This window comes from Myotis myotis, unplaced genomic scaffold (assembly GCF_014108235.1).
Source record: "Myotis myotis isolate mMyoMyo1 unplaced genomic scaffold, mMyoMyo1.p scaffold_m19_p_13, whole genome shotgun sequence".
NCBI lineage: Eukaryota > Metazoa > Chordata > Mammalia > Chiroptera > Vespertilionidae > Myotis > Myotis myotis.
Genome location: NW_023416317.1, coordinates 28,449,193 through 28,461,687, shown reverse-complemented (window position 1 = coordinate 28,461,687; position 12,495 = coordinate 28,449,193). Strand labels below are relative to the sequence as shown.

The 12,495-nt window shown below is 39.6% G+C and overlaps 1 protein-coding gene across 8 annotated transcripts in view; it reads right to left on the bottom strand.

The window, feature by feature from the left end:
* Nucleotides 1–2,825: 2,825 nt before the first annotated feature.
* Nucleotides 2,826–12,495, bottom strand: part of PIK3CB (phosphatidylinositol-4,5-bisphosphate 3-kinase catalytic subunit beta) — a 144,783-nt gene continuing 135,113 nt past the window's right edge. For 4 of the 8 annotated variants that reach the window (XM_036332412.1, XM_036332410.1, XM_036332408.1 and 1 more), the window contains 5 exons: nt 11,576–11,743; nt 10,125–10,248; nt 6,319–6,464; nt 4,854–4,986; nt 4,101–4,238 (listed from right to left, as the gene is read on the bottom strand). In XM_036332412.1, coding sequence (XP_036188305.1) covers nt 4,101–4,238; nt 4,854–4,986; nt 6,319–6,464; nt 10,125–10,248; nt 11,576–11,743 — 709 coding nt within the window. Of the gene's footprint in view, nt 4,239–4,853; nt 4,987–6,318; nt 6,465–10,124; nt 10,249–11,575; nt 11,744–12,495 lie in introns of all 8 variants that reach the window. The other 4 variants (XM_036332409.1, XM_036332415.1, XM_036332414.1 and 1 more) reach the window with 2 other exon arrangements.

The window sequence follows — 12,495 nt, the reverse complement described above, 5'->3', positions numbered from 1 at the left end:
TAGAACAGTGGGGAAAGATTGCTTTTCCAATAGAAGATACTGGGACAACTTCATGCCCATATGGGAAAAAATAAAATTTGATTCCCACTTCACACTATATATAAAAAGCAACTTCAAACAGATTATAGCTCTGAATGAAATAGGTAAAAAGTAAAGCCTTTAGCATAATCCAGGAGAATACCTACCTTGGGATAACGAAGATTTCTTAAATACTACATAAGAAATATTAACCATAAAGGGAAATAATGATAAATTTGACATTAAAATTAAGATCATGTTAAAAGAAACCATTACAAAAATGAGAAAGTCACACAATGAGTAGAAAACATATTTCCAACACATATGACTGATAAAGGGCTTGTATATGGAATATACAAGATTTGCTGTTGACCAAAGCACTTAACAGCCAAGGCACTGGGTAGCCAGCCCCCATGCAAATTATATATATCCTATATAATAAAACCCTAATATGCAAATCGACCGAGCAGCGGAATGACCCATTGCTATGATGCACACTGACCACCAGGGGACAGACGCTCAAGTCAGGAGCTGCCCCCAGTGGTCAGTGCTCTCCCACAGGGGGAGCTCTGCTCAGCCAGAAGCTCGGCTCACCGCTGGTGAGCGCAGCGGTAGCGGGAGCCTTTTGAAGCAGGCGGACATCCCCCGAGGGGTCCCGGACAGCAAGATGGTGCAGGCTGGGCTGAGGGACCCCTCACCCCCCACCGCCAGTGCACAAATGTCATGCAGCGGGCCTCTAGTGTATGTATGTATATGTGTGTGTATGTATAAGATACTGGGACAACTTTGTGCCCATATGGGAAAAAACAAAATTTGATTCCCACTTCACATTATATATAACTATATATAATATAAGCATAAGATGCAAATTGTCCCCTTGACCAGGAGTTTGACCAGGGGGCAGGGCTGGCAGGGGGAAGGGAGGGAGGCCCCAGCTGACAAATTCCGTGCACTGGGCCTCTATTATATATATAATTTCACATAATAAAAACCAAAGAGCAATATTTAAAAAATCCATCCTACACCTAAGTGACAGGAGGTAACCAAATAAGTGGACAAAGGACTGAAGCAGGCATTTCACAAAGGAGAAAATACAAATGATTGATGTTCAGATCCTACTTGGATCCCTGAGAAGAGGTGCTGTATTCTGGAATAGAAGAAGGGGAAAGAAATAATTGCTGAGCGCGTTACTGCCCATGAACCCTGCTTTATCTCACCTTCATATGCTTTCTGCCTAGTTTGCTCTTCCTATCACCCCTTCACCTAGCTCCTATCTGTCCTCAAAGACTTAGCTTTTCTAAGGAGCCCCAGCTCCAGCCCCCTCCCAAGAGCTGCCCATCTCCAATAGTCAGGGTCCCATGGCATGGGTACCTCTCTGCTCTCCACTTGGTCCAAGGACTAATCAATCTTTCACCTTCCGTACAAGGGTGACCCCTACATTCAACTGCCTGGCTGAGGTTTGGTGCTGAATTAGGAGACAGGATAGAGCTCTCAGGGAAGTGGCCTTTAAGAGGGGGAAGCAGGGAAAGAAATGAGCTTGCCTGAGTGAGGAGCAGTTATTTCCGGTTCCATTTTACAAACTAGGAAGCTCAAACCCTGAGAAATAAATACCTTACTCAAGGGTCAAAGAGGCAGAGCTGGATTGCAAACATTGGCGCCTGCAGCCCAGGGTCTCCTAACGACATGAGGACGATACTCAGGAATCGCTTGTTCAACAAAGTCATCCTTTGTGTTCCCAGACAGATGCTGTCCTCAAGTATGGAAATGCACAGGGTCTCCAAAACCTCGTTTTGGGAAAGTACCAAAGGAGAGGGAGCTACGTGTGTTGGGGTAAGATTTGACCAGAGCATTTAACAGCCAAGGCACTGGGTAAGCAGCCCCATGCACAAAAGCCTGTCCTGCAGCTCAGACCCCAACCCATCCCAGAGGCTAGCTATCCTCTGCCTCTTACTTCCTCCTCTCTGGCTCAGCCAGAGGCCCTGAGAATCAGACATGCAATTCAGCAAGTATGTAGGGAACACCTACTAGTTACTAGTATGCTTAGTAGCTACTGAGGGCTCCTGTCCCAGTGTCCTGGCACCTTTAGGAGCGTACAGTATGAAACAAGCCATTCTGGACTCAGGTCCAGCACTGTCTGGAGAGGTCATTTCCCTTTTTTGCTCTTAAAGACATTCACATTCACTGACCGAGGAGACCCCTCTGGAAACAGTGGTGCCGAATTCTGCCAGGCAATGTTCACCATCCTCCAAACCCCTGGCTTGCAATCTGCTGCATGTAATGATGGACTGATACCAGACAAAAATCCCTGAACAAACCATCCTTCTACAGTCCTATTCCTGGAACTGTCAGAGTCTAGACCAGCACTGGTATTATTGAGAGATCAGCCCCCATTCTCAGCTGAGTTATTTCCAAGAAACTGTGACCTGCTCTGAGCATCTGCCTGTGGAAGAGAGTGCCAAAGTGGTACGGCCTGGCCTTGGCCTGGGTACCGAGTAACTGAAGAGGCCTTCCAGACCTCGGGGCACCTCCCAAAGATAGGGAAACCTGATGAGGGTACCCTCTTGCCTCAAGCTCCCACCTGAGTCCAGAGGCCTCCCATAGTTCTAATGGGATAGGGAAGCAAGGAGGGAAGTCAGGGAAGAGACCTTGTGCCTTACAATTCCTGAGGTTGGTTTGTCTTGACTTGACTGTTTCTTCAGAGCCCCAGTGCCAAGGTCCAAAGGCCTGTCTGCCCATAAAGAGGAGGCCCACACACCCCAAGAGCAGCCGAAACCAGCTCACACATTTATTTGACAGAAAACATGAAGGAAGACAACAAAATTAAACAATCTTTAATGAAATTCCTATAGAAAACTCAGTCACAGGGCAAATACTCAGTTTTCTTTCCCATGTCATTGAGGATTGGAGGTCCCAATAGTCTTTGGAGAAAAAGCAGTAGTTTTGCTGAATGTTGCCAGAACTCAGAAAGAGCATCCATTTACACATTCAAACCAGTAGTTCCTATTGCACATATTAACAACATTATTTGCCGTCTAGCACCCTAAACATATGGTACCTCAACAAATAAATTAAAGAATTCCATGTGGCATGAAACCATTTCATTTTCAACTAATATCCTTAAAAAAATCACATCTTTATAAGTTTTAATAAATACAGTAAGAACAGCTGGCATTTTACTAAAATACTGAATTTTAGGTCTGACGTTTATTTCATAAGAGTGTCCTTTTCATTTGCTTTCTGTCTTGGATACATTTGCTCAAGTATTATGCGCTATGAAGTGAACTCTTTCACAGATACAGTAAAATCTGTATTAATGTGTGCCTCAGTACAGAAGCAGCTGGAAGAACTGGATCACATAATTAACTAAAAAGTAACTTAGGGAAATGTTCCGCTTTCTGTAAAACAGAGGCTGAAGGAAAACAAAGAAACATCTTTTTATACAGAACTCTCTCTAGAAATTTTATAAATATATAGGCAGCAAATATATTTGCCTCACCAGTAGATTTTCAGCAAGTCTGGCCAGGATGATGCTATCATGATAGATAAATATCAACAAAAGAATTAATGTTCCCACAGGTTTAAAAGATTTCTTTTGAAAAATAATCATAATTTCATATTATATTATAATTTGTAGTTTACACAATTTAAAAAGGAAGAAAGATACCGTTTTTTTAAGCCTCATTTGGAAATTAAGAACAGCCACCAATCCCCAGGTGTGAATAAGTTGGCTGAGTGATAACACTTGGTCACAATTCATAAAAGAAGTATTTACACCTTTTGGAAAAAGTACCAAATAATGAAAATAAAATTTAAAAAGACAAAAAACAATCTCTAGTAGCATTCCTTGGCGTGCAAAGTCAGCAGGAAATGATTATCCATAATGTTGACAGTTTTTGTGATGAATCTTGGAAGCATACAAAAAGCAGAGGGTGATCATTGGGGATTGTTCAGATTAGGTTCTGTTGATGCATTGTTCTTAATTTAACTGAGATTCAGAATTTCATTCCCTTTATAAAATCTCTGGCAGGGTCATGTTCAATTTAGTGCAAGTGCAAAATGAAAATGAAACAAAAGGCTGATCATTAAGATCTGCAGTCTTTCCGAACCGTGTGGGCCATCCAGTTCACCTTAGTAGTCCAGCTTTCCCTGAGTGCCTCATCAAATTTTTGCTTAAATTGCTTGAGTGCTTCTTCTTCACTCTTCCCTAAGGCAAGTGAGTCCTAAAAATTGAAGGGGGTAAAAAAAAAAAATCAGAATCAGATTTTATACAAGCTCCAAAGTGACATGCAAATGTCTGCAGGGAGCTTACCTGGCCATGCCACCCCAGCCAACATGAAGTTGGCGCCTCATATTTTTATTTTTATATTTATTGTTGACAGTATTACAGATGCCCCCATGCCCCCCCTTTCTCACCTCCACCCAGCCCCCACCCACCCCAGGCCTTCACCTCACTACTGGTCTGTGTCTGTGGGCTATGCATATATGCATATATGTTCTTTGGTTAATCTCTTCCCATCCCTCCCACTGCCCTCCCCTCTGAAATCTATCAGTCTGGCCCATGCATCCATGCCTCTGGACCTACTGTTTTTATTTAAATGCCGTTTGCAGCAGGGAGCACGAACACCAAGGTAGGGTGATAATATGACCTCTGCCAAAGGGTTTTTGAAGATGAAATGAATTTATGATTACTGCAAGACAGCTACTCAAGTGTTTGTCACTACCACTCCTGGTAAGAACTATCTCACTGAACATGACTTTGTTCCATTCCCTTTGAACATTTGAATGAAATAGGCAGGTATACTTGAACTCCGATATACACAGAAAGGGGTTTATACCTTAAGATACTGTATATCCTTGACTGATGTGAGCTCAGGAAGCCCTGCAGTCAGCATCAGTGCAAAGAGAGTGATGAAGAGATTCCCGTGCCGTCGTAAAATCAGATAGGCATCCTCACAACACTGGCGGAACCTTTGGTTGATGCAGCAAATCACAAGAGCATGATGTTAGAGGGGGAGATAGCAAATTTAGTACAGGAAACAACAGAGCCGTAGCTAGGCTTTCCACAAGAGCTGAACATTTTCTACTGAATTGATGGTTTTGCTTCTTTGAAAACTGTGCCGGGACTAAAATTTACATAAAATAAATCAAGCTCTCTAAAATCACACACATCTCCTTCCTTTTTAAAAATTTTTAAAAATTGATTTCCGAGAGGAAGGGGAGGGATAGAGAAATAGAAACATCAATGATGAGAAAGAATCATTGATTGGCTGCCTCCTGCACACACCACACTGGGAATCGAGCCCACAACCCGGGCATGAGCCCTGACTGGGAATTCGAACTGGCAACGTCTTGGTTCCTGAGCCACGCTGGCCAGGCCACACATATCTTTTTCAAAACCAAAACCGAACAGAAATTCTATGATAAAAGGCAACAAAAACTTAATTTAGGCTTTTAAATTCTATGAGGCAAAAAAAAAAAAAAAAAAGGTTATAAAACAAAGTGATAATTATAATCCATGAGGGTTTCTGAACATACTTCTAGATTTGTGGCCTGATTCCAGAGATTAATTTCTTTAATGTCCCCAAAATCAATGTCAATGCTTTTGCATTGGGCCTCCCTGTCATCTTGCCATCTTTCTTGCTCCTCAAGATGGTCATTCAAGAGAACCATCCAAACTTAATTTTCCCAAAGAAAAAAATGGGCCCAGAGGTATATTCTGCAGAAACCCAGGCAGAACTAGAAATGATAAATGATAATAGCAATTATTTGGTAAGTCTATAATATGAGTTGGTCACATCATATAACATACCTCTAATCATCAAAATAGCCCTGAAATTTAATTATTTTTGTATCCATTTTAAAATGAAGAAACAAAGACAGGAAGACAAGTTATGTGCTGGGAAACATACAAGGAGTGAGGAATAGATCAGAGATTACAAAGTCTACCCCTGAATCCTGGCTCCCTTACTATATTCCACATTGAATGACAGCCAAGTGCCTGTCCTCAGCATCTCACTCTCAAATGTCTTAACAGTTTCAGAGCATTTTCTAAGACAGGAAAAGGTGGTATACTATTAGAATAAAACACAGTAACTTATTTCAGATTTGTAGCATTGCTTCTCATCTCTGAGTATATCTGAACTACAACCTGGATCTAAAAGGCAAACCCCCCCCCAAACCTCCTATTAGCAGACTGAGTATTTCCCAGACCTAAATACTGCTCAGCAAAGCAATGCAAGTCCAGCTGGTCAGAGGAGAAAACGTTAGGTGTGTTTACCTTAACATGAGGTCAATACTCACCGGCCAAACTTTTCTGTGTTTCCTGTTTTTCCTTGTTGAATCACATGAATGAAATCATAGGTAAGAATAAAAGGCACTCGCTCCCTTTTAATGCCAAATTTAGACTTGAAATTTCCAAGAATATGTCCAAAGTCAATGTGGAAGAGCTGGAAAACAAATGGGGTTTCATTTCCCTTGTTTTTCTTGTGGTTCTAAGTAGAAAGGCAAGATCTCAGCAGTCCTATATCCACATGCACTACACCCACCCTCAGCTGAGCCCTCTCTTTCCACAGCCTTCTTGGGAAGAGAGCATGTCTAACATTTATAGGTCTTTTATATTCAATAATGACTGACAGTAAAATGCATATACCCCGTGAGGAAGGCAAATCTTTAAAAGGCAAAAATATATCCAAAATAAAAAACATGTCTGATTTTTAAAAAACCAAATAGTTCTACATACAGAACTATTTCTATAGTTCTATATGTAGAAACATAACAAAGAGAGTATATTCTTGCCCCAGTAGCTCCCTCACCATCTTGAGTGCTACTACTTAGTGGTAACATCTCCCCACTTTCACCCATTTTTTCCTGATATCTGCCTCCATTTTTCTAAATAGTATGCTTATACTTATTTTTTACTTCCTAATTTTGGATTACTATTCTTATTATGGAAGGTAAAGATTTAGTCCTCTTATACTGATGTAATGCTACACAATTTGGAACATTATATCATAACTTCTGTTCAAATTAATATTCAATGTTTACACTGTTCAACTACTTAAATGCATTTCAAAGCTAAGCCATGTGGGTACTGGAATACTAGGACTACATTTCTATTTTTGCTCATCTTTTTCCTTGACACAACTTTTTTTTTTTTAACTTAGCGTTCTATGACCCTACCATTAATTCTTCCCAAAATCTTCTTAAAAATCTAAAAATCATTTTCAAAACACTTTCCCACATGGTCAGGTAATCTAACAGCTCCTTTCTGGGCTGGTTATTCTCTAGGGCTGCTGCACAACCATCATCCTGGGCTCTCCCTTCAACTCCTGTCCCACTTCACATTCTTGTTTGGTTTAGACCAGAATTTTTTAATATTGGTACTACTGACATTCTGGGCCCAATAATCCCGTGAGAGGTTCTGTCCTGTACACTACAAGATGTTTAGAAGCATTCATGGCCTTTCCCCACTAGATGCCAATAGAATATCACCTCCCCAAGTTATAGCAACCAGAAATGTCTTCAGATATTGACAAATGTCTCCTGAGAGCTAAAGCACCCCAATTGAGAACTACTGGTTTATACCCTTGTTTTGGTGGATGTCCTTATTCAGATAGCCTCCTTAGGAAAGATGCAGAGGAGATACAGCTTTTGAGACCTTGTATGATTGAAAATGTCTTTATTCCACCTTTATACTTGACTCATAGGCTGATTAGAATGCTAGGTTAGAGCTCGTTTTCCCTAAAAATTATGAAGGCTAACTTCTACTCTCTTATAGTGTCCAATATTGCTACTGAGAAGCGTCTTTCTGACTGCAAGTATGTGGCCTGCTGCATCTCTGGGAAGGTTTTAATACTGTCTCTTTATGCCTGGTGCACTGAAATGTCATAGCGAAGGGCCTTAATGAGGGCCTTTTCATCCAATGTAAGGGAACTTTTGTACTCTGTTGACTGGATATTTATAAACATCAGCTTTAGGGAATGTTTTATATTATTTGCTTGGTTTTTCTTCTTTCTGAAACTCCTATTAGGGTGATGGTGGACCTCCCTGGATTGATTCACTATCATTACTGGATCTTCTTTCTTCTATTTATCAGATATTTTAGTTCCTTCGGTATAATAAGGAGCAACCGAGAGCACAGTAGCTAAAAAACAGAATCTGAGCCAAATGATCAGGATTTAAATGGTATGTCTGTTGCCTCAATTTTCTCACTGGTAAGTGGTGATTACCCTACCACTAATTCTATAAGGTTTTCCTGAGGGTTGAAGAAGTAAACTAAAGAACTTAGAACTGTGCTTTCTACATGTTAAGAGTTCAATAAATATTATCTAATCTTCAGTTTACACTAATTCTATTTTAACTTTTTATTTGTCCCTCTTTTTAATTTCTAAGAATTCTATTTTCTGTTTAACAAAAAACCCGCAGAATCCTATTATTACTTCATAGGTGCAATGCTCCTTTTGTTTTGATATTTTAATCATCATTTTTTTTACTATAGTTATTCTGTTTTCCTGTTGTTTTTTTTCCACCCCTTGTTTGTTTTGGTCTATTTTTTATGTGGAGGCTTCCCTCAAATTTCTGCTAATGCTTGGCCGACCACTCATATTGAACAATGAGTTGCTAAAAAGTTGAATGAAAATTCTAAGTACGTGGTAGGACTAATTGGTGGGCTTACTTGCAAAGTGATTGGGGGAGACCTCAATTGCAGGATCTGTAGGACTTTTCACTGGAACCAATCAGAGTCTCTTGAGAAGAAGCATCTAGAGCAGTGGTTCTCAACCTTCCTAATGCCACAACCCTTTAATACAGTTCCTCATGTTGTGGTGACCCCCAATTTCATTGTTACAAATTGAACATAATTAAAGCATAGTGACTAATCACAAAAACAATATGTAATTATATATGTTTTCTAATGGTCTTAAGCGACCCCTGTGAAAGGGTCGGTCGACCCCCAAAGGGGTCACAACCAACAAGTTGAGAACTGCTGATCTAGAGTCTTGTTGAGAGTGGGGATATACACACCTAATTGCTCCACATAAAAACTGCCAATCATTCGTGTTTTATCCTCTTCCCCCATCCACACCTTCTGTAGTGCCTTGTGCATCTGATCCCCAAGCTTTTCTCAGACTGACAGACTCCTCTAAAAGTACACAGGTTTCAATTTTCCTCAGCTACGCTAAGTCATTGCCACTTTTTCCTCATGCTTTCTATCATTCCCAAATCTGCTGACGTCTTTCACCAATGGGGGCCTCTTTTTATATTACCTTTTATGTCTTGGATTTACATATTTCTTATTCCTTACTATCATATTAGAAGTGTCGAAAGAATAAAGAAAAATTCATGTGTTTAATCTGATTAACTAGAAGTCCTAAGGAATCCTTTTAAGTGTGAATACAAAGTCCAACTGTCAAAGCCCAAGCTGAACTACCTAAATCTCTCAGGAGGTCTAAAACTCTGGGTCCCACCTAGAGCCAGAGTTCAAACAGGAACCTACACATTGTCAATGTGCTTCTCCTGGCAGGGAATTCTAAGGGGGCTAAACTGAAAAAATTAACCCAAATATCTCATCTATGTTGCTTAATTAAAGGAATTAACAAAAACACGTAAGTCACACTGAAAAAAAAAACTGCACTTGAAAACTAACAGCTTCTTCATAAATAACCTGGTCTAGTTCCCTGGTTACCCCAGAGTGATATTACTCATACTCCACTTCTCCCTACTTCTATGTATGACTAGATTGATATTCTAAATGAGAAACTGGGTCAAGCAAATTTAATCTCAACTTTTTTCTTTTTAAGCACTGGTTATCTTATTTAAAGTTAATACATTTTGTACATCATCTCTTCCTTCTACTCTATTTAAAAGAATAGGTCACTTTTAAATAACCACAATAATTTAAAAAAATTAAATAAATTCTCATCACTAACCCTAAGCAAACAAACCAATGGATACATGAAGCAGATGGTTTGTGAAACAAAGGATAGGAAATCAAAGACAAACACATGACTCCGAGAATCACTCCAGAATCTGCCTGAGTTTCACAAGAGACTGTGCTGTACACAAGTAAGCATCCCTGAGGCCCTTGGCAGGCTCTGGGAGCAGCTCACCTGGCCATTTTTCTTTACCATGATGTTGTCACTATGTCTGTCGCCAATTCCAAGGACATAAGAAGCTACACAGTAGCCAGCACAGGACAGGGTAAACTCCTCAATGGCTCGGTCCAAGTCATCCCTGAACAAAAGAACAAATACAAGCAACAAACGTTTTTGGTCTCCAAATGAGTGAGATAAGACCAATCCCACACCTGTTTCCTCTTTAATTGTGAGAACTGCAACACAGAGCTGCCAAAACCATATGATCAGAACAAGAGAGTTAGGACGGGCATCACAGAAGCAGGACAGAGAGGAGTGAACATGAACAGGCTGACTTAAAGCCGTAAGACTAGACCTTCAGGCATTCAAATGACCGTGTCCTGGGGTCATGTGTCAGTGAAGACGGGGGCAGGTTCATATGCATAGAAATGAGAGGAGACCAGTAGCTTTTCTGGATAATGCTGGGGCTTTGGAACATTTTGGTCAGTTGTGACCTAACACTAGAATTCCATATTTAAGAGTTAAGTATTGCAGTTCCAATCATTCATGTCCCTGACCTAAATTAGAATACAAACCCATTAGAGACAAGATCAAAATTTGTAAACTGATATATACAAGAGCTTGGATTTTTGTCAATCAAACTTAACACATTGCGTACCGCATAGAAATCTCTAAGACATACGCCAGGGACCGCACATTTTTGGGCAAACTGCACGTTATTTAAATCATCATAACTACAGATCATAATGCACTTTAGGTGTTGTTTTTCAATAATTATAACATTTTTATTTACAAAAACAATTAAACAATTAAAGTTCCTAGTACTTTTTTAACGTATGGTACTGCGTAAAACATTTTCCTCTATGAAGAGGGACCAAACAAAATTTACATAAGTATCTAGATTCGCTCCTTTTTCCATGGGCGTGAAAAACGCGAACACTCGTGAGCGGTCCTTAACAGATGGTGCGCGAAATACGAGAAAACTCCTGAGCGGTATGAAACGTGTTAAGCCTGATTTCGAGGTCTTCAGCTAAAAATACTTGCAAAGTGTTTTCCTCTCACTGTGTAATTCCTTAATCTCCTATATATTAGGGCTTTCCAATACAATAACCATAAAAAACACAGATACAAGCATTTTATTTTTTAGTGTGGTGAGATCAGTCTACAAACTCATTTACTTCTATTACAAAAATCCACTGAGAACTCATTTAAGCTCACACATTTACATAATTATAGAAGCTGATAAATATAAACAAAAACTTGTAAGTTCTTTTTAAAATACTTAAACGTTGAAATTTAAGATTTAGATAAAGTAGAATTCCACACTAATCATCGGTAAGACTTTAGGAAGTCCTATTTGTAAGCAATAAATGCATTACTATTTCCTCTAGTACACTGATGATTCTAATGGGGAGAACAGTTATTTGGCTGTCTGTTCAGGAAAATAATAAACAAGATAAACTAACCCAGAGTTGTATTCTTTAAGCCAGTTCAGAAGGGCATCTTTATTGAAGGCTGCTGCGGCAGCCACATTGCTACTGTTCAGCTGAATGTCAGCAATCGTTTCAGAGGTGCTTACAATTTCAATGAGGCCAGAGCGATCTCCTGTCGCTAAACAGCCATAAGGCAACATCCTGAAAGGAAAAAGAAAATGGGAATAAAGAGCCACATGTGTATATTATCTATTAAATGAAATATTAACAGAGTAAGTTTTTTCTTTTATTTTTAAAAACATTTTGCTACTAATTGATACCCTTGCCATTAGTGTATTGTTATCACTTGTGGAAAAATATGAGTTCTGTTAGGAAGTAAATCTCTTGGCCAACAGATGGAGTAATTTACTAGTATTCCAATATGCCAGCTAAATATAAAATCTGTTATCTAGTTATTCTGGTGAAATATTCTCTTAATTCACATAGGTGGACAGAAGTACATCAGATAGAAGTCTTTCATTTTTTACTCTAAATTTTGAGGAAGGAAACAACCCTTAGTGGAGCACCTTAAAGGTAATCATAGCAAGATAAGTCTTCATATTGGCTTAGTTAATGGCAATTCCATGTGTCCAGATTCAAGCCCACAACCTTAAGGTCATCTTTTACGCTTTCTCTCATGCCCAACATTTACCTATCGTGAATATGTATATTGCCTCCACTGTTCCTTCTGCTACCACCATAGTTCAAGTCACCCTCAACCCTTAATTATTCAACAGTTTCCTAATTAGTCTCCCTGCTTCCACATCATAGTATGTTTTAGATGCAACAGCAATATAATCCACTTAAAATATACTTATATTATGTCCCTCTCCTGATCGAAATGTGTGCAATGGCTTCCCACCTTACAGTGAAAGCCAATACAGTTGTCAAACTCACAAGGCCTTTGATCTACT